Raw genomic sequence first — 23502 nt, 5'->3', positions numbered from 1 at the left:
ATAACTTGAATTATCTATCTGCAAACAAACATCGTTTACAAAGGTAAACCAGCATTACGGGTTGCTTGTTTGAACCCAATAAGTCGAATCCAAGCAAAATAATAAAAAATTATGCTTGATATTTATTTTTTGATGGTGAACTTAAATGCATATATAATTTAGTTGTTTATGTGGCATAGCCATTTAAAACTTATATGTTTTACAACCATTATACGAATGAGGAAGGCTACGTTAATTGCTTTAGAAATATTTTGAATGCATCATATATTGACCGTACATGGTTGCATAGTGCATGTGTAATTACATTCGTATTGTTATATTACATTAAATAAAACCATGTATGTGTTCAATGGTAATTAGGAAACGTAGAAAATATCTGGTGGTTACAAGGTAGAAATCCGTCTCTTTTGCGCTTTAAAACTTATAAAATAATCGCGTTTGTCGAAATGGACGTATACGTCTAGAAATTCTACTTTCGGTTTTAAATGCGGTACCGTTTGAAAAATAAATGATTACATGCTAACTAGGCTATATATTTAATTTTATCTATCTCTATGAGAATATATCTGGTGGTTACAGGGTAGTAATCCGTCTTTTTGCGCTTTAAAACTTAACAATAATCGCGTTTATCGAAATGAACGTATAAGTATAGAAGTCCTACATTCAGTTTTAAAATAAAAACAAAACAAAAAACTTGCCAAGTAGGCTATAGATTTAATGATAATTTTGCACACTTTCAAATTGCATCTATATGTATCGATTAACATGTACTGCATATCAAGGTGTGTGGCTTTAAAGCAATTTATTACAATCCATTATTTCAAACAATCCATTATTTTAAACAGTACCTTATGCAATTCTTTATCAATAAGCATAGCATTTAGCTTTTTTTTAATGGTTTCCACATTGCGTTTCGCCTTTTGTTACGTTTGCTTTCGTTTGTATTTAAACTCACTTTAAAGTCTTCACTGCATCACAATTTTTGAATATTCGCACGGAATGGATGTGACGCATTCTCAACATTGTTTAGAAACGTTTTTTGTAAGCCGCTGAATATTCAAATACATTTTATAAACTATTAACGAAGTTCATTTTAATGTGTCAGTGTTCGAAATCGATCGATAGAAATTCAATTTTGAACACGGTATACAATCAATAAAATTATTTGAAATAAATAAAGCGCATAAATTATATATAACATAAGATGGTGTATTATATTTCAACATGGTGTTTGAGATAAACGGCTGCATTAGTCAAGCAATAACTGTGCCTGCAGATTTTTATCAAATGCAGCAGCCGCGATTGGCATACACAAGAAATGCGAATCAATGTTAGAAAACCTGATATATTTCTTTTAATTTAAGTGCGCTTTTGCGTTGTGGTCTGTTCTATGCTCGTTGAAAATTACCGCATACTGTGTAAATAGTTCTTGACTTCTCTTTAATGTTTTAAGATTCGTTCTAAATGGTTGTTTGGTTCCACTAACCCGACCGACTTTTGTTCTTGTTTGTTACCCTGAACTTGTTTCTAGTTATCCAGGTTGAGTTTCCGGTCGAGCTACGTTGCATTCGATCATATTTGTCGCGTTCTGAGAAAACTGGGCATAATGCATGTGCGTACAGTGCCTTTACAGATTAGCATGTGCAGACACATATTTACATCATTTTGTTTTTATACGAAACTCTTTATAACTTATGCCACACTATTGTCCATTAGCAAACAGGTCATTGTATCATATCACTGGTAGTCTTTACCATACATCGCATGAACCCGCAACGTACAAGTGAGGTGCTTTACGTTGGCGGTTCGAGCGCGTATGGGTACGCTTCCATCGTCATAAATGTCACGTGCGTCTGACCGTCGTTTTGGTATAACGTACCTCGGAGCTTTTTGCTTTTTATGTTGATGCTGTTCCGTTATTCCTAACGGCAGCAACATTTTTCTGTGGACACGACGTATACGTTTAGAACTTGGTTGGTCTTTCTTGACGTCATACACGGGAATTTCAGTGTTCGGCTGGTCGATTACCACATATGGCACATCTTCCCACTTGTCTGCGATTTTCTGCTTCCATCGTTGAGTCACATTTCTTACTAAAACCAAATCACCTGGCACGATTTTAGCGGCTCTAGCTTTTGCGTCATAGACCATAGGCCCCACGTTGGGCGCCATTGTTGCCGGCCTAGCTACGCGCAATTTGCGTACTTTGGGTTCGGCGACAAACTATCGAATCAATCGAGGTTAAAGTTTTAATACATCGATAAAGGTATCTGCAGGAATATAAAATGTCCTACACAAATAATATAATGTTTCAATCAAAATAGAATGGCTGCAGTCCAGGTACATGTTAGTATACTTATAAGTACCCGGGGTACATGTAAGTAGTACCCGAGCCGACATTGACCAATCGAGCATTGAGCACTACTAAGTACTACTACCACTGCATACACATGTATAAATTTGTATCAATGCCATATTTATGGAAATAAAATATTATTAAAGTAAGGCGAATGAACGTCATACGTTCTTTTTCTAAACGGCGTGAAAATGATAAAAAAAAATGCATCGACGTGCTTTTTGAGCATGAGTTTCGATAAGATAGATGTTATTTTACAGAAAATTGACAAAAAGTGAATAAAATTGATTTACAAAAAAGCCGACAACGACCGATATAGCGGTAAATTTCCCGGGTACGTTATAGTATATTTACCGTACCCGGGGTACATGTAAGTATACTTATGAGTACCCGGGGTACATGCAAGTCGTACCCGAGCCGACAATGACCAATCGAGCATTGAGCAATACTGTAGTGAAATAAGGTCACTTCCAACAGCCTTGCTGTTGGGCTAGCTCTTTAGTGACGTGGTTAAAGTGTCTGACAACCACTCTGGAGGTCGTGGGTTCAATCCCCGGCCTGAGCTCAGTATTTCCACATTAATGGCGACGAGGCAGAAAAAGAACTGTGAATGCGGCAATGGGTCTGAGCTGTTTAATGGTTTCTGGGAGGGCCATGCGGATGCAATACATGCTGTAGCGGGCGTGCAATATGAAATAAGATCACTTCCAACAGCCTTGCTGTTGGGCTAGCTCTTTAGCGACGTGGTTAAAGTGTCTGACTACCACTCTGGAGGTCGTGGGTTCAATCCCCGGCCTGAGCTCAGTATTTTCACATTAATACTTAGAACTACTACTACTTCTATTACTACTACTACTGCATACACATGTATAAATATGTATCAATGCCATATTTATGGAAAGAAAATATTATTAAAGTAAGGCGAATGAACGTCATACGTTCTTTTTCTAAACGGCGTGAAAATGATCAAAATAACATGGAATCCGATGCTTTAAGTGTGTTTTGTAACCCACAAACAAAGTGATTTATAGCCATTTCCAAAATGGCCGCTGAAAGAAATGTGTAGTTGGGCTTTGTCGAAGAAACAGAGATATTGATTATTCCTTCTTCAAAGTAGATTCTTTCCGAGCAAAGTATGTGGTTTGCCCTCATGGCTGTCATTGAATCCACTTCCAAGCGCAGAGGAGCTGACATGTCGTGTTTGTTCGAAACCAACCGTGTTTCTTCTACAGTACAGGTCTACGCACCAGATTCTTCAAAAAGTTTCGCTTTCTATTGGTCAGTTTTCATATGTATTTGCTGCAATCATAACTGTTGCAAAGCGAATTACGCAGACAATTTTATTGTGTTCAGGTCTCAGCTACGAAAAGTAAACGATTTTTTAGTAGCCAGCCTCCTGCAGAGTTTCCCATCGAAAATGAGATAGATGCCTCTAAATTAGTCTCATTTATAAGACGCGCAAAGAATTAAGAGATACTTTTTATATGGGCTAAATTCTTTGGAACGTCTCATCGTTGAAGGACCTTTTTTGTGGTGGAAACCAGAAAGTTTAAATTTTCATCAATTTGCGTAAAATTGCAAAATAACATTACCAACTCATTCAGTTTTAATTCAGAAGTCCATTTTTACATCAAATATCGTCGATTCGAAGTTAGAAAGGCATAAATTCTTCAGTTAAACTCTGCTTAAATCTGCAAAACAATCACTGACCTGTAGCCATGTCATGAAACTGATTTAAATATGAACCAATCAGAAGAAGGCATTACGGTGTAACGTGTACGGGTAATTTTATTTAACATTAGCTTTTAACACCGACTTTTACCTAACTAGATCTAGTATGCTAATCTTTGTCGATTTAATAAGCATATGTTCAAAACAGATATGGTGCAGTTTCTATTCACTGTTCCAGCGATTTTTTTTGTCCATTTGGGAAAAGTACCCATACCGGTCCAATTGGGAAAAATTGAGTCGTGAAAGCCTGAAAATTGGGAAAAATCGAGTCGTGAAACCCTCAAATTGGGAAATTGGTGTATTTTATTTTATGCTCCCAAATACTTTAAAATTGATAACTAAGTGTTTTCAAGCTATCAATATTATATTTACCTAGGTTCAAACCATAGAACTGCATAGGGAAACTAACAAATAGTTGCATTTTCCCAAAAAAAAATTTTTTTTTTTTTTTTTTACCTTAAGGCCACGACTTTTTTTTTATTGGTTTACAAAAATTATTTTGAAAATGGTCCATCGGGCGGTCGAAAAAAAAAACAAAAAAAAACGGAAAAAAAAGTTAATGCTAATAACATCAGAACAAAGACAACATATCTTTTATAACCTTAACACAGAGACAAAAAATCAAATTATGCAATGAAACACATCTATATCTTCAAATGAAATGAGTCCTAACAGCACCTTATGTAACATCAGGCAATTTTAAACACTCCATTACATGACATGCGTTCTTCTCCCATTAAAACGAAAAACTGCGCTTCATTTCCTTAATTGGATGCGCACCATTACGCAATGCGATGCCCGTTGCATAAATCTTATATAAGATAAACTACTCATACACAAATTACCCGGTATGTGTTTGCTCTTACTCGACTTATGAGATCGTACATGAAAAAAAAATCGAGGTAGATCGATCCATGCGTCGTCGCGGTAATGTTTGTCAAAGTTGTTGTTGTCATGAAAACTCGTTGATTTACAACGCAAAACGTCTTATTTGAACTGACGCGAATTAATTTAATCATATTTGTCAACTTCGCTTTTGCTTTATTTTGATAATTTAATCCAAAGTTTAATGTTAGCAAGTGTTTTTTTTACTGGAATTGTAAACAAGGAGTCAGTTAAAGTCTTCCGAAAATGTGCAGTCTGTGTGAATTGACAGTTTGACGTCATCAAAGGAAAGCCGCTTTCTGTCGGAAGCAATAAAGCGACAAATTTCGCGCCGAAAAAATTGGCTTCCTTTGTCTAGCAATCAACATGCCGAACCAATCGTGTGTTTGTTTCTCAATTGCAATCCTCCAATTTAATAAAAGCACGTGCATAGCTCCGCCTTCGAATCTTTTGCAGAGAACGGAGGCGGAGTTTAAAGGTTAATTGAGCTAGTGTTTTACACAAGTTGAGTTCCGATTTGCCGAAATTACTCGGCCCTAAGCATTGAAACGACAAATACATTTATCAATGATTTTCCGAGATATACCGATTTGTTCCGATTTCCAAACTTTCTGTACAGTTCCTATAAACTATGGCGGACGTGTTTACAAAATTCCTAAACACATATATCGTAAATAATGGCAGTGTTTTATTGGATTATTTATACTTATTATCAAATACTATCGGGTTTGTTTAATATAATTAACATGTTAAACAATATAGTTGCGTCACAGACACGGAAATAAATTTTGATGGGGTCGACATTTGACTGACGCTGATTTTCTTATTGTCTGTAATTTTTACCCGAAATAAATTTTGAGAAGTGCCCATAAAAGGACGGGTACATAATGTGTCACATTGAAAAATATCCCGATCTCTGCAATATATGTGAACCAATCGTTGATTGTACTTACTTGATTTTATTCGCAACCGTACTCAAACCGGATCGTTTTTTTTTCTCATTTCGCTCATTTTGAAGTGCGGTCGGGAATAAAATATTTAAAAAAAAGACGATTTTCCGATTTTATTTTTTTTCCCATTTTCCAAAAATTAGGGTCGGCGGTTTTGTAAACCAAGAAATATAAAAGTCGTGGCCTAAATTGAGAATTTATTTGGACAGCAATTGGGAAATTTGTAGTTTTTTCGTAATTGGGAAAGTGCCGTTTACCGGTACTTTATAAAGAAGGAAAAAAATCGCTGCTGTTCTAAGTTTCAGTGAGTGTTTATGCATGTCTTTTTCGCACCTCTGTCTGTGTTGTTTTATGTACATGTACTTACATTCTACGTTACATAGGACGGTATACTGTACAATCTGTATCAATCTTATTTATGTACAGTATAAAAATAAAAGATGTAATTTATTTCAGAACCTTTTTATTTGTCAATTTAGAAAAAAAAACAATGCTAAATTAATCCAGAAAAGTATAACATCGGTTTACTATGTAACGCGCTGCACCACAACAGACGAACGCAAACTGTATTTTACGCTGTTTATTCTTCCACTTTAAACCAGATGCTTTACATCGAGGTCATGTTATCGATTTATATCTACACAACGAGCGAATCGAGAGATATTGAAAAATTGAATAGTGGTTGGATTTAAATTGCTCAGGCGTGCAAAATTCAAAGTGTCATTACATAATTTTTACGGAACATTATTGAGAAATGAATTATCTACACAGGTATGTAAATATTATTGCAATCCGTTGATATTAAGTGTCTTATATCGGGGCTTGAATGTTGCGCACAAAATCCTTGCACAACAATATAGACAAAGAAGGAAAAAATTCCAACACAAATCGAATGGTTCAGCCGTTGGACGCTCCAAATATTACCTACATAAAAAGTAGCTTAATATTTGAGAGCGTCAACAAGTCGGACTACCTCTTAATATGCCAAGCTGTACAGGGTAGATGCATCTGTTACCATGCAGCAAAAAATTTTACGACTAACAAGTGGACAGACAGTTTTAATTAGAGAATTTATCCGGAAAAAGGAAGATCAACCTTGCATAGTTGCTACATGAAACACCAAAATATTCACTACATCTAGTTAATTTTTCTTGAATGCTCTGAGCTCTTCTTGGTTAGATCAAAATCAATGTCAAAATAATAAGTCTCAAGTTTGTCTATAAATTCGAATTCAATCAACCTAAAACAGCGTAGCAAACACAATACCTGTTACCATTGATATAAATTTGTGTGTTGTTTGTCGATAAATGCTCAAAACAAAATTTTTATAAAAACCGTTGTTAAACCAAAAGTTCAAGTTTTGAATTGACCATTCGATCTATCTTACGGAGGTTCCGTAGAAAGTCACTGTATTACAATTGGTTGGTTAGACACGAGATCTGTCTCGCAGAAGGATTCCGGTGATAATCAATAAAGTATTTTCGAATTCAGAATTTTCAGAGTACTCGGCTTTTTCAATTTCAAAAACTTAAACATTTAAATTAACCGTTGACATGTTTGAAACTTTAGAGATTAATATAATTATTATTCGAGCACACCACATCACGTAACAGGGCCTTCGTTTGGCCTTTTTGGGGCCGAAATTCAGCCCCATTCCCCCCTTAAAATAGTATAATTTTTTCCCCTATTTCAACTAAAAATTCCCCCCTCCAAAAAAAAAAATAAAAAAAATAATTTTATATTTTTACTTTTATACCTATGTTGCCAGCTGGTATCGTGCTATGAACTTTTGATTACATGTATATTTATGTAAATGACATTAAAATATAGCAATTTTAAGTGTTGAATGGTTGGTGATAAGATCTTCAAAAATTCCCCTTTTCGCCCAAAACAACGCGAAATTCCCTCCTCTTAGGGCCCTGGCCCCAATCCCCTAAAGTGTAGCAAGGGCCCTGCGTAAGTTGTTTTAATTTGTGCATTTGCTATATATATATATGATCTGTTTGTGTTTATTTATGCCAGAAAATAGATTATGTTGCTAATATTGCCGATTAAACTAGCGCCCAGATTTCGGGGGGAGACTTGACATGGAATATTCAAATAACCAGTTGTAACTCCCAGCGACCCGGAGTTTAGTGTTTTCATTGTTCAGTCAATTTTATAATAAAGTGAACGTGCATGCAACTGGAGCAGGCAAAAAACATCACTAATTCTAATGTGTTGACAAGCAACTTTGCTTTGCCATTGTTTAAGGGTTTGTTTAATTTTAATATTTCTAAATTTTTGACTTGTAGAGTTTCGCTTAAGGTTGACCGCTATGGGGCATTGGGACTTAATGGCTATGCCATACCTTCCAATGAACCAATTCAATACTAACCTCCCATGCATGTTGACATTATTTATTCCACATCACAATGTGCAAGTTATCAACAGCTTGTTTTCTAAATGACCATGCTGTGCATGGTTATAAACCTTTATTGGAAGAAAAAATTACAAAAATACTGACTTCTTTAGAAATAGTTGCAGTCTTGGTAGGTTGAATGTATATACCAGTATGTAGATATGGTACATACATTAATTAAGCTGTGTTGTAGTAAATCACCTGATGAAATCAGTTTTCTGGCTTATAGCTGTTTAATTTAAATCAAATTCATTAAAAGAATACTGCTGCAACAGCCCATAGATATTAAAAAATGAACATATCTGCTTGTTGTTTAAGATCAAATAGTTGTTTCAGATGGTTAAATCAACCTGTTATCTTTCAGAAAATGATATGCCACAAGCGATTGAGCAGCCATCAATGGACATTAGTGCTGAGCTGTCGACAGAAACTGTCAGTCATCATTTGCAGCCTCTTGACAGGCCTTTGGCTCAAAGAGACTCGGATATGGCATCAGACAATGGTATGTTTGTGTGTGTGTGTGTGTGTTAATGTAGCACACCAAATGTGCTACATATTAAGCAATCTTTTAGTTAATCACCTGATGGAATCCGTTTTCCGGCTTATAGTTGTTTAAGTTTAAATTCATGTAAAGAATGCTGCAGCAACAGCCCATTGATATTTATATTGAACACATCTGCTTGTTGTGAAAGATCAAATAGATCATTCAGATTGTAAAGTCGAGCTGTTATCTTTCAGAAAATGATTTGCCTCAAGCGATTGAGCAGCCATCAATGGACAGTAGTGCCGAGCTGTTGACAGAAACTGTCGGTCATCATTTGCAGCCTCCAGACAGGCCTTCATGTCAAAGAGACTCTGACATGAAATCAGCCAATGGTATGTTTGTGTGTGTGTGTTTATGTAGCACACCAAACATGCTACATATAAAGCTATCTTGTAATTAATCATCTTATGGAATCAGTTTTCTGGCTAATAGCTGTTTCAGTTTAAATTCATGTAAAGAATGCTGCAGCAAAAGCCCATTGATAATTATGTTGAACACATCTGCTTGTTGTGAAAGATCAAATAGATGTTTCAGATGGTAAAGTCGAGCTGTTATTTTTCAGAAAATGATTTGCCTCCAGGGATAGAGCAGCAATCAATGGACAGTAGTGCCGAGCTGTTGACAGAAACTGTCGGTCATCATTTGCAGCCTCCAGACAGGCCTTCATGTCAAAGAGACTCTGACATGAAATCAGCCAATGGTATGTTTGTGTGTGTGTGTTTATGTAGCACACCAAACATGCTACATATAAAGCTATCTTGTAGTTAATCATCTTATGGAATCAGTTTTCTGGCTAATAGCTGTTAAAGTTTAAATTCATGTAAAGAATGCTGCAGCAAAAGCCCATTGATAATTATGTTGAACACATCTGCTTGTTGTGAAAGATCAAATAGATGTTTCAGATGGTAAAGTCGAGCTGTTATCTTTCAGAAAATGATTTGCCTCCAGGGATAGAGCAGCAATCAATGGACAGTAGTGCTGAGCTATCGACAGAAACTGTCGGTCATCATTTGCAGCCTCCTTACAAGCCTTCGGCTCAAAAGGACTCTGACATGGAATCAGACAATGGTATGTTTGTATGTGTGTGTTATGTAGCACACCAATCTTGCTACATTTTAAACCGTTTTATAATAAATCACCATATGAAATCAGTTTTCTTGCTTATAGCTGTTTAAGTTTAAATAAATTCATTTTAAGAACACTGCAGCAACAGCCCATTGATATTTATATTGAACACATCTGCAAGTTGTGAAAGATAAAATAGATGTTTCAGATGGTAAAGTCAAGCTGTTATCTTTCAGATAATGATTTGCCTCCAGCGATTGAGCAGCCATCAATGGACAGTCGTACTGAGCTGTCCACAGAAACTGTCAGTCATCATTTGCAGCCTCCGGACAGGTCTTCAGCTCAAAGAGACTCTGATATGGAATCAGACAATGGTATGTTTGTGTGTGTGTGTGTGTGTGTGTGTGTGTGTGTGTGTGTTTATGAAGCACATAAAACGTGCTACATATGAAGCAATCTTGTAGTTAATCATCTTATGGAATCAGTTTTCTGGCTTATAGCTGTTTAAGTTTAAATTCATGTAAAGAACACTGCAGCAACAGCCCATTGATATTTATATTGAACACATCTGCCAGTTGTGAAAGATAAAATAGATGTTTCAGATGGGAGGCGGAAAACTACAACGGGCGAGGCATGGAATGGTATTGCGCAAGGGGGGGTTAGAGGGTTAGGATTAGGGTTAGGGTTAGTGTTAGGGGTCGGGTTAGGGTTTGGGTTAGCCTAAACCCAACCCTGACCCTAACCCGACCCCTAACACTAACCCTTACCCTAACCCTTTTTTGGGGTTATCACCCCTGACCATGCCTCGCCCGCTGTAGTTTTCCGCCTCCCGTTGCAGATGGTAAAGTCCAGCTGTTATCTTTCAGAAAATGATATGCCTCCAGCGATTGAGCAGTCTTTATTTTTACCAGCTACAAACTAAAACGTATGCAAACATTTATTGGCACACACTATTGTTTGACCGCTATTTTTGTGACAATGCCTGCATTAACTCTCATTTTCATCTGATCATTATCATCATCATCATCATCAAAATTCAATTGATGATTATTATTGTTAAAATAACATTGTTATTAAAATCAACATCCTATGAAGGCAACCTTATCTAATTTTCATTGTCAGTAGCAGCAGTACCAGCAGTGGCAGCAGTACAGCACATCAAGGTACCACACTCGGCAGTACAGCACGTCAAGCTACCACACTCGGCAGTACAGCACCTCAAGCTACCACACTCAGCAGTACAGCACGTCAAGCTACCACACTCAGCAGTACAGCCAATCAAGCTACCACACTCAGCAGTACAGCACGTCAAGCTACCACACTCAGCAGTACAGCACGTCAAGCTACCACAATCAGCAGTACAGCACGTCAAGCTACCACACTCAGCAGTACAGCATGTCAAGCTACCACACTCAGCAGTACAGCACGTCAAGCTACCACAATCAGCAGTACAGCTCAAGCGCCAACTCGCATCAGGCGCACGACGGCAACCTGCATGTCGACACAAATCCCAGAATGCTTATTAAAAAACCCGGGCGGTCACATGGCACGTCCTCTCCGGCGAGGTACGAACGTTTGTCTTGCTTTGTCACCAACAGAGACTATGACATGGAATCAGAAAATGGTATTTTTGTGTGTGTGTTTATGTAGCACACCAAACATGCTACATATTGAGCCTCCTTGTAATCAATTGCCTGATGAAATCAGTTTTCTGGCTTATAGATGTTAAATTGAACTCCTTTGAAGACTACTGCAGCTACAGCCCATTGATATCAAATATGACCTGTATGGGAAATGGAATAAGACAGTTTTATGTTTAAGCTCACATGGTTAGCTTTTGTTATACCGAGATGTCCATAGACTTAAAAACTCCAGGCTGAATTTTAATTTTAATTCAAATCTTCATATTCATACAAAGCTCATATAATATTACAGTCTACTCTAGTTATCTCGACATCGCATATCTCGATTTTCTCGATATGTTGAGGTAAGCTCAATGTCCCAACTTTTTTCCTTCTTTATTTTTATGAATAAACATCGCATATCTCGATTTTCGTTATCTTGAATAATTTGATATCTCGATATAAAAATTTGTCCCGAGTCCTGATTTTACATGTTTTTACTGTGTTTTATATCAAAGCACGAATAAATGTCCCAGTTTCGGCAAAGGTGAGATGTTGTTATGCCCCCTTTCGAAGAAAAGGGGGTATATAGTTTTCGCACTGTCCGTCAGTCTGTCTGTCAGTCTGTCACACTTTTCGTGTCCGCTCTCTAATTCAGATAGTTTTCATCCGATCTTTACCAAACTTGGTCGGATGTTGTATCTAGACAATATCTAGGTCAAGTTCGAATATGGGTCAAAAACTAGGTCACGGGGTCACTTAGTGCATTTCAAGGATTAAGTATGGTGTCTGCTATCTAGTTTGTGATTTATTGTATTTCTGGATAAACTTTTTTATGCCGCCGAAGGAGGGCATCTCTTGTTCTTTGATACTTCACAATCCCGCTTTGCCCAGCTGCTCCCGATACTGAGCGGTAGATAATTGATCCGTTCATTGCATCAATTACCACACGTGTCTAATGTAGTAAGCCATTAACACTTGAGTAAGGCCTGTCACTTTAACTGCAATTAACTGCAATTAATACACAGCCTGCTGAAAGGCTGGAAGACTAATTGTTTTTACAAACAACATTCAAAAATGCATTGAGTTATATTTTCCCGTATATAAACCGTCGCAAATTTGCAGAATGTTGTTCTTTCCTTGAACTCCAACAGCCATTATCATGGCTAACTTGAAAGATTATTATGAGTTGTCGGTTGTAATTATTACGCTGTGTGAGTATTATGACACACGGTGACGGCGTTAGTTAGACCACTTAGCATTTATTAAGATGTTAAAAACAAGGTAAATTTTCGTCTCATTTTCATTTTGAAAATGCCTAATCGGATATCTTGAGCTCTCGTTATCTCGATATATTCTCTTGTTTCTGCCGACTTCGAGATAACAAGAGTAGACTGTATCTCATTTCTGTATGTGCTTCCATTAAAGTCTTCATTATAGGTTTATTAGTTTGAATACTCTATAGTTGAGTGTTATCTGTTAAATGGACAGCTCTTCTAATACATTTGAATTTAACGTCCTTATGTGATAATATCGTGAGTCATTCCCTACATAAACAGTTGAGGAAATCAGTTGCCTAACCAAAAGCAGAAGAAGATTGAGAGAACATATATGTCAAATACTGAAAGAGCTATGTTTTCGTTAATTGATGTTGGCATTCTCTAGTGTCCTCTACTGTTATAGAAAACATTATCTGCAAGTGACAGTAGGGTTGTGCCTCAGATAAATGTGTTATGGCCTTCTTGTTAAATAAGTGTGTGTCTGTATCTGTCTGTGGTTATGTAGCACATCAAAAGTGCTACATATTAAGCATCCTGTAATGAATTTATTTTTTTGGCTTAAAGCAGATAAAGCTGATATAGTTTTTATATATAATTTTCCTTTAAAATACTGAAGCTTCAGACAATAAATATTTGATACATGCAAGACATCTGTTTGTTGTTTAAAAGATAAATACCTTGTTTTTCTCTTTATCAAGCTCATTCCATTATACATAACATCTTTTTTAGGCAATGAAGTTATTGGTGATTCAGAGTCTGATGTGGGATCAGAAATTTGGCCATTTCCATTTTTAAGGTAAGTCAGCTCTCCTATCATTTATTGAGACCATTGTGTTCTGAGCACTGTCTGTTGTAATTTCTATAAGCTTAAAGGCTCCGTTTGAGCAATAGTGAGTTTTATATGTCATCCCATTCGTCATTGATTTGTTTAAATGACAACTCCTTGGCAACCGCTTTGCCAACTTTAAAGTAACCACATGAATAATCCTTGTGTGGTCTGTTACCCAAATAGCAAGGACCATTCCCCTCCATTGCACAAAATTCATATTAGCTGCCAGAGCTGATTGGCCAAATTAAAACAAGAATTTCACAAGCAATCAATTGTGTGTATTAAATTGCCAATCCAATATTGTAAAGTCTTGAAACTAAGCACATATTTGCATATAAGCATATCTGGAAAATAAGCACTGTGGTATTAACTGTACCAATGTTTAGTTTGCACATGTTTGGTTTACAGGTCCGGAAATATCCAAATACCTGAACCAGACGAAAAGGATGAATTTGAAGATTGTGATGACGATGTTCTGGATCCAGATTATAACCCTGAAGAAGACTCGCAGGAAAGTGATAATGACTGTGGCAACCCGAGAGATAACTTTGGTATGTTCTCCTTGTAGTGTGAAGTGAAAAGTGGGCAAAGAATAAGATTTAACTTAAATGTTGACTACAGTATGTGCAAATGATGTGTAAGGTCAGTGTCACATTATTAAAGGTCATGTGCAGTTAAATTATGTATCCCATGTACCTTTTTAGGGCTTTAAGATTCAAATTCTTCTCAAAGATTGTTATGGGTCAAGAATTTTTAGTCGACCTTCTGGTAGCACCTTCATAGATAGAAACTGGGACTGCTGCATGTGACTTGGAATGAAAACTTTACTTGGGATTCTATCAAAAAGGGCCATTATTTGGCTATAATGGTTGTTTCAGTATGCCGCCAGAGCTCAAAAATTTGTTGATTGAATTTGAAAATTGCTCATGTTCATTGAAAACATGGCCAAAAAAAATTGGTTTGTAATTTTTCCTTCATATATGTAGTAAATAAGGCCTGTGAACACTCTAGAAAAATTGTTCTGATGGGTATTTAAAATATGGCCGCCTATTGTAAATACTTTGGAACACCTTACTTTTTAAGTAAAACTTACCAATGTTTTGAAATATTTGCTGAAGAGTTTTAATCTTTGTTTCTTTCTATCTCAGTCTCTCATGTGAGCGCCCCAGGGCCTCTTGGCCCTCTTGTTATACCCCACAAACGAAGTTTAGGGGGGTATATAGGAGTGAACTTGTCTGTCGGTCGGTCGGTTGGTCGGTCTGTCTGTCGGTCCGTATTAAGTGTCCGCTCTCTAATTCAAGTAGTTTTCATCAGATCTTCACCATACTTGGTCAGAAGTTGTATCTTCATGATGTCTAGGCAAAGTTTCGAACATGGACCTTGCCAGGTCAAAAACTAGGTCACGGGGTCACTAAGTTCGTTTTAAACATTCAGCATGGTGTCCGCTCTCTAATTCAAGTAGTTTTCATCCAATCTTCACCAAACTTGGACAAAAGTTGTATCTAGATGATGTCTAGGCCAAGTTCGAACATGGGTTGGATCAAAAACTAGGTCACTGGTTAACTTAGTGCGTTTTAAACATTCAGCATGTTGTTCGCTCTCTAATTCAAGTAGTTTTCATCCGATCTTCACCAAACTTGGTCAGAAGTTGTTTCTACATGATGTCTAGGCAAAGTTCGAAGAAATTGTATTTAAATGATCTTGAGACCAAGTTCGAACATTGGCCTTGCCGGGTCAAAAACTAGGTCACGGGGTCACTTAGTGCGTTTTACACATTGAACATGGTGTCTGCTCTCTATTTCAAGTAGTTTAAATCCGATCTTCATCACATTTGGTCAGAAGTTGTAACTAGATGATGTGAAGGTCAAGTTCGAACATGGGCCATGCAAGGTCAAAAACTAGGTCACGGGGTCACTTAGTGTGTTTTAAACCTCACCATGTTGTCCGCTCTCTAATTCAAGTAGTTGTTATCCAATCTTCACCAAAATTGTTCAGAAGTTGTATCTTGATAATGTCTAAGGCAAGTTTGGGTCATGCCGGGTCAAAAACAAGGTCACAGGGTCACTTGGGTTAGTGCGTTTTAAACATCACAAGGTTGTCCGTTCTCTAATTCAAGTAGTCATCCAATCTTCACCAAACTTGGTCAGAAGTGGTATTTAGATGATGTCTAGGTCAAGTTTTAATATGGGTCATGCCGGGTCAAAAACTAGGTTACGGGGTATCTAAGTGCGTTTTAAACCTCACCATGTTTTCCGCTCTCTAATTCAAGTAGTTTTCATCCAATCCTCACCAAACTTGATCACAAGTTTTATCTAAATGATCTCTAGGACAAGTTTGAAAATGGGCCATTCAGGGCCTAAAACTAGGTCACGGGGTCAGTTAGCGCCTTTTTTAACATTCAGCATGTTGCCCGCTCTCTAATTCATTTAGTTTACATCCGATCTTCACCAAACTTGATCAGAAGTTTTATGGAGATGATCTTAAGGCCAAGTTAGAACATGAGCCTTTCTGTGTCAAAAACTAGGTCAAGGGGTCAGTAAGTGCGTTTTAAAAATTGAGCATGGTGTCCGCTGTTTTTTGTGAAGACGACATGCAAAATATTATGTGTCAATGCGGCATGTGGGGGTATTCGTCACGTCTGTGACAAAGCTCTAGTTAAATTTATGCTTATATGATATTATTGTTTTGTGTACCACACCAAATGTGCTACATATTACTAATCCATCTACTAGATCCCATCTGAACAGTGAAAGGTAGCAATAGGTTTGAAGTGTAATATTTTCAGCCATCATTTGAATAGATGGTCCTTCGCCTTGGTTAGATTTTCCAGTACAATTAGCAAATGGTCATATGCAGTTATTAAGTTGTTTTGTGCATTTGAAAATTGGTATGTAGATATAAAACAAGATGATTCTTTGCATTTAACAGTTCATCCTGTACATTTATCAAGTGGTTATGTGCAGATTACAAAACTTAAAGTCTTTCTAATAAAAAATAATATAGGGATCACAGACGATAACTTTAACGAAATAATAATTAGCAGACAAGCAAGTATAGATATTAAAATACACGAAACACAATTAACATTAATCAACGTTTACGGCCCTAACATAGATGATTCCACATTTTACGAAACATTACAATCCTTTATAAATAACAACCAAGATAAAAACATTATAGTCGGTGGTGATTTCAATACCGTTCTTAACCCATTATTAGATAAAAAGAAGGGAAACCTTTATACTCATCCTAAAAATAGAAACATTTTAAATAACATAATTGAAAACTACAATATGATAGACATATGGCGTACAATATATCCAAACGAAAGCAAGTTCACCTGGCACTCAAACACAAAACCAACAATATTTTGTAGATTGGACTATTTTTTAATATCCGAGTCTCTTTGCAACATTATTGACACATGTAACATAAAACCAGGATTTATGACTGACCACTCTCTAGTTGAACTTAAACTGCACAATATACAACCTGAAAGAGGCCCAGGATATTTTAAAATTAACAACAGCATCTTATTAGATACACAATATAAAACACAAATAAAACAGGAAATATTAAATACAGTTCAAAATAACAAAGATGCAAACCCAAACACCTTATGGGAAGTAATTAAAGGAAATATACGTAATGCAACAATTAAATACACATCATTTAAACAAAAAGAAACACACAAACTTGAAACTGAAACCATCAAAACCATTGAAACACTTGAAAAACAACTGCATCAAACAAACACAAATGATACCGCCGACATTGAAAATGAAATAACACTAAAAAAACAAATATTAAATGGAATCTATCATACACATCTCAATGGAATACTACTAAGAGCGCGTGCACAACATGTTGAACACAATGAAAAAAATACAAAATACTTCGCAAACATCGAAAAACGAAGAAGTGAACAAAAAACTGTACACAAATTAGTAGTCAATGGCGAAGATATAACAAACAGAACTCAAATACTAGAAGAACAACGTTTATTTTTAGAAACCTTCTATAAACGAAAACATGTTGAAAATAACACCCTTTTTAAAAATACACATCACACTTTAAATCAAGAAGAAAAACTATTGTGTGACGGATTACTAAATGAATATGAATGTGGATTAGCACTAAAAGAAATGAAAAATAACAAAAGTCCAGGATCTGATGGCATCACCATTGAGTTTTATAAAATATTTTGGAATGATATCAAAACGCATTTAATTAATTCACTAAACCATTCATATAATAATAAAAACCTAACAACGCTTCAAAAACAAGGTATAATATCACTCATTCCAAAACCTGGAAAAAACTTAGAATCCTTATCAAACTGGCGCCCAATTAGCTTACTAAATAATGATTATAAAATTGCAACAAAAAGTATAGCAAACAGAATAAAAAGAATATTACCATCAATCATTTCAAAATCTCAATCTGGTTTCATAAAAGGACGTTACATTGGTGAAAACGTTCGTCTTATCCAAGAATGCATAAACTATTTCAACAATTCAAACAATCCTGGTCTAATATTCTTTGCAGACTTTGAAAAGGCATTCGATTCGCTTGATCATTCATTTATGTTCTCTTGCTTAGAAAATATGAACTTTGGTGAAAGTCTCATTCAATGGGTCAAACTATTCTATACCGATATTAACAGTATAATCATTAACAATGGCTTTTTTTCAAACAGTTTTAATATCAACGAGGGGTTCGACAAGGATGTCCACTCTCATCATCGCTATTTATTATTTGTATCGAGTACCTATCACATCACATCCAATCAAATAAACACATAAAAGGCATATCACTAGAACCTGATGAAGATATCAAACAGTCCCTATTTGCTGACGATGCAACTTACATCTTAAACGACAATAACGATTCTTTCCATAACCTTATAGAGTCACTAACACTTTACGGAATGACATCGGGTCTTAAACTAAACAAAAGTAAATGTACTGTGCTACGAGTAGGTAAATTAAAACAAAGTAATGTCCTATATAAAAAAGAAATGAAATTTAATTGGACATTCGATGAAGCCACAACGTTAGGAATTACTCTCACAAATAATGAAAAGGATACAGTTCTTAAAAACATATTACCTAAATTACAGAATTTTAAAAGCTGCTTAAAATCATGGCATCACCGTAAACTTACACTGATCGGAAAAAACACAGTATTGAAAACGTTTGCACTTCCTAAATTAATTTATGTATTAACAGTTCTCCCAAATCCACCAAATGATATTATTGACGATATACAATCAGCAATATTTAATTTCATATGGGACGGTAAGCCTGATAAAATAAAACGAACTCAGTTAATTCAATCTGTAGAAAATGGAGGTATCCAATTAACGAACATTGACTCATTCTTGAATGCAATCAAATGCAGCTGGGCTAAAAGATACCTAGATAAAACCAATACGAGTAAATGGAAATTATTCTACCAGAAAATCCTAAAAAAATATGGTGACTCCTTACTCTTTGAATGTAACATCAGCAATACTATCTTACATGAAATTGCAAACGAAAACATATTTCTATCTGATGTTCTATCAGCATGGAGTGATGTCACTCATAACCTAGAAACCAAAACTAACAGTAAAACAATTTTATGGAACAATAAAGACATAACTTCAAACAATAAGACGTTTTTCTAACCAATTATATGACTACAGAATTAAGGATTTCTACTCTTTTGATGATATATGCTACATATACGGAATACCTTCAAATAATTTTCTGAAGTACTACACACTAATCAAAAGCATACCCATACATATTAAATCTGAAATAAATACAAATAATACACCATGTACTCAAACAACATTTGTAGAAAACATACTTGGAAGAAAAAACAAAACAAATACAATATTTTACACACTACAAATTAAAAACCCTACAGAAAACTCCAAAATCCAAAATAAATGGCAAGTCCTTTTTGGAGAACATGAACTTAATTGAAAACACATATTTACCATGCCATATAAGGCAACTATTGAAAGCACACTGAGAAATTTTCAATATAAATACATCCATAGAATTATAGCTACAAATAAATATCTCTTTAAATGTAAATTATCTAACTCCAATCTGTGTAACTTCTGCAGTGAAAACATTGAAACTATAGAACATCTTTTTTGGGAGTGCAAACACATCCAGCCTATTTGGAATCAATTAATATCTTTTCTTGAACAACAGCAACTAAACGTTAAACTATCTTTCTTAAATGTAAGTTTCGGCATTAACTCATTGAAATCAATAGACTGTAATAATATTGTGAATTTTATTGTTATATTGATGAAATATTTTATCTTTAACATGAAGTACAAAAAACAAGTACCAAATTTTAATTGTTTTGTCCATAGTCTTAAACTAAAAATCCAGATTGAGAAAGAAATAGCCCTCAGTAATGACACATTACAAATCTTTGAACAAAAATGGAATCGGATTAAATTCTCATAATGTTTTGTCCACTTATATACATTTCACTATAATGTCAGTTTATCTTTCTAAAATAGTTTTGTTTATTTTTTTTTATGTTTTTTCAGTCTGACAAGATCATTATGAATATACAATAAAACACATAGGTCCATTATGCTTTCTTTCGACTTTATACAACTCATCTTTTTTCATAACTATTCCTCTGTTGTTCTTTTCTTTTCTCTCTAAAAAAAAATATATTAGCATATCTTGTATAACATGTCTGAACTTTATTGCTATGTACAATCACTATGATGTATGATCATATACATGTTTACATCGTATGTATGATATTGAATTAAAAAAAAAACAAAAAAACTTAAAGTCGTTCTGTACACTTGTCAGGTTGTTTTGTAGATGTATTAGATGGTTCTTTGCATTTGGCACTTAATGCTGTACATATGCTAATCACATTGTCGGTAGAAACTTTGGACATGCATTGATTAAAATAGACATGTTAAAACTGTGGCCCTATATAATATGGCTCTGTATATATTACCTAGAAATGTCTTTTTCCATGAAATCCAGAAAATAACAGACGAGCTTTGGCACCCATTTGCGGTGCTCTTGTCTCTACTTTGTATGCCCCCAGTAGGGTGGCATAAAGCAGTTGAACTGTCAGTCTGTCTGTGCGTCCATACCAAAACTTTAACATTGGCCATAACTTTTGCAATATTGAAGATAGCAACTTGATATTTGGCAAGCATGTGTATCTCATGGAGCTACACAATTTGAGTACTGAAAGGTCAAGATCATTTTCACAAGGGAAGTGATATAATAAAAAATGTTTTTAATTCAAAGCGGCGCAGTAGGGGGCATTGTGTTTCAGACCAACACATATCTTGTTATCCATGTTTTCATATCTATTTTTAAAACAGGGAAAAAGAAATAGAAAAAGAAACAGGAGCAGAGACCATGGTGTTGTCAAGAGCATGCTGCATTGCTCGATGCATTTTCCTCCTACCTAGTCCCGAACTGCCGGAATCTATCTGGGGAAAACGGGAGATAATGAAAGTTCAGGACAACTGCAAAGCACTTGGAAACAGAACGTGGATGAACATCAAGTATCAGCTGAAAAATATGCAGTGTAAAATTTGAGTGTGATTGACACTTGATAAAACTTAGGAGGGGCATTTTGGAAGTTCTGAGAATGTGTGCATATATTGTTAACTACTACAGCCTACTATCTCTTTAGACTTAGAAAATATCAGAAAAATAGATTAGCAGTCTGCACCAGCAAAGTGATTCTATTGTTTTCTTGATTGGATTAATGACACTTTTGGGGAAAAATGATGTTAAAGAAATATTCAATGGGACATCATCACAGGGGTCTTGGGTCCTGATTCTATTACTGTTTCCTGTCTCATATCATTTGATTAAAATATTTTACTGATTGTAAAGTATTGTGTAAGGCAACTACAATAGCATGTATGTACATTATGTATATAAAAATATATGTATGAGGGTCATTTGAAAAGTCTGCAGCATTGCCATATTTGGTAATAACTTATCTAAAGGTATATATATACGTTTGTCTGAAAAGTCAATCCTTTGAGCGCATCTCCTACAGTTTTGCATGGATGGCTTTCAAATTTGGAAGAGCAACTAGACATCATGTAATTAATTATGTTTCATCAATAATGTCGTATTTTAAGCGCTGTTGCAGACTTTTCAAATGCAAAGAAATTCAGTGATTTATCCATAACCCTAAGACTTAGGGCTTTGATATTTTGTGTGTGTGTTTTTTTTTAAGTTGGATCTATCATTATTTAACATAGGCTGATATAGAAAGACATTCAGCAGTTTATCCATATCCCTAAGACTTGGGGCTTTGAAATTTTTTTTAAATTTTTTTTTAAGTTGGCTCACCCATTTATTTAACAAAGGCTGATATAGAAAGAATAACAGCAATTTATCCATAACCCAGAGACTTAAGCACATGTTATCAGACCTCACAGAATTTGCCAATGCACATTTCACATAGGCCTATAATGAAGAATTCTGTATTATTTCTATTATGAGGCTAAGTGATTGTTAAGTAGAAAAAAATGCCATGAAACTTCTGAAAAAGAACAAATGTTTAACCCTTTAACAATGTTTTCCTAGTATATATCAATTTTTCAATAGTTACACTATATACATGCTGCTTGAAAATTTGCTGTACTTATGATACATGTAACTTGTACTTAAGTGTTGTTCAGATGTTGTTCCCATTGTCCAGTCTTTTACAATGTAAGGTATGTTTGTACTGGTAAGAAACATTAAGAATTATTATAGACATGTGATGCTAGTTTCAGTATAATAATAATTTTGAATTTTATTTGACCAATGAAATAGGAACCTAATATGATGATTTTTAGCTCATCTATTTTTTGAAAAAAAATTATGAGCTATTGTCAACACCTTGGCGTCGGTGTTGGCGTCCGGTTAAGTTTTGCGTTTAGGTCCACTTTTCTCAGAAAGTATCAATGCTATAGCATTCAAACTTGGTACACTTACTTACTATCATGAGGGGACTGGGCAGGCAAAGTTAGATAACTCTGGCGTGCATTTTGACAGAATTATGTGCCCTTTTTATACTTAGAAAATTGGAAATTTTGGTTAAGTTTTGTGTTTAGGTCCATTTTATTTCTTAATACTTGCAACACTTACTAACTATCATAAGGGGACTGTGCAGGCAAAGTTATGTAACTCTGACTGGCATTTTGACAGAATTATGTGCTGTTTTTATACTTAGAAAATTGAAAATTTGGTTAAGTTTTGTGTTTAGGTCAACTTTATTCCTACAGTATCAAAGCTATTGCTTTCATACTTGCAACACTTATTTACTTTCATAAGGGGACTGTGCAGGCAAAGTTATGTAACTCTGACTGGCATTTGTACGGAATTATGGGCCCTTTATACTTAGAAAATTGAAAATTTGGTTAAGTTTTGTGTTTTGGTCCACTTTACCCCTAAAGTATCATAGATATTGCTTTCATACTTGGAACACTCGCAAACTATCATAAGGGTACAGTAAAAGGACAAGTTGCATAACTCTGGTTGTCATTTTTACGGAATTATGGCCCTTTTTTGACTTAGTAACTTTTAATATATGGTTAAATTTTGTGTTTCGATCCACTTTACAACTAAAGTATCAAGGCTATTGCTTTCAAACTTCAAATACATGCTATCATGAGATTACTGTACCTGGCAAGTTGAATTTTACCTTGACCTTTGAATGACCTTGACTCTCAAGGTCAAATTATTAAATTTTGCTAAAATTGCCATAACTTCTTTATTTATGATTAGATTTGATTGATACTTTGACAAAACTAATCTTACCTGACATACCACAATAGACTC

At 35.3% G+C, this 23502-nt stretch overlaps 1 protein-coding gene across 4 annotated transcripts; it reads left to right on the top strand.

Annotated features, from left to right (window-relative positions):
- The first annotated feature begins 3401 nt into the window (after positions 1-3401).
- Positions 3402-23502, top strand: LOC127856971 (uncharacterized). Of its 4 annotated transcripts, none has more exons than XM_052393185.1 (10): positions 3402-3593; positions 8688-8825; positions 9062-9199; positions 9430-9567; positions 9798-9935; positions 10169-10306; positions 11055-11497; positions 13564-13630; positions 14072-14214; positions 21036-23502. In XM_052393185.1, the coding sequence occupies exons 2-7, from the start codon at positions 8696-8698 to the stop codon at positions 11456-11458; spliced, it is 1086 nt and encodes a 361-aa protein (XP_052249145.1). In that variant the 5' UTR covers positions 3402-3593; positions 8688-8695; the 3' UTR covers positions 11459-11497; positions 13564-13630; positions 14072-14214; positions 21036-23502. The 4 variants fall into 4 exon arrangements, with proteins under 4 accessions (XP_052249145.1, XP_052249146.1, XP_052249144.1 ...); XM_052393186.1 differs by having other exon boundaries at positions 3402-3634; positions 11058-11497; XM_052393184.1 differs by having other exon boundaries at positions 3402-3634.

The sequence above is a fragment of the Dreissena polymorpha genome, chromosome 14 (assembly GCF_020536995.1).
Source record: "Dreissena polymorpha isolate Duluth1 chromosome 14, UMN_Dpol_1.0, whole genome shotgun sequence".
Lineage (NCBI taxonomy): Eukaryota > Metazoa > Mollusca > Bivalvia > Myida > Dreissenidae > Dreissena > Dreissena polymorpha.
This window is presented reverse-complemented; position numbering and strand designations above follow the sequence as displayed.

Bases quoted from the DNA above. Each gene is read 5' to 3' on its own strand.
- LOC127856971 (XM_052393185.1), top strand. From the start codon at position 8,696: ATGCCACAAGCGATTGAGCAGCCATCAATGGACATTAGTGCTGAGCTG. The intron at 8,826-9,061 runs GTATGTTTGTGT...GTTATCTTTCAG, and splicing joins GGATATGGCATCAGACAATG to AAAATGATTTGCCTCAAGCG. The intron at 9,568-9,797 runs GTATGTTTGTGT...GTTATCTTTCAG, and splicing joins TGACATGAAATCAGCCAATG to AAAATGATTTGCCTCCAGGG.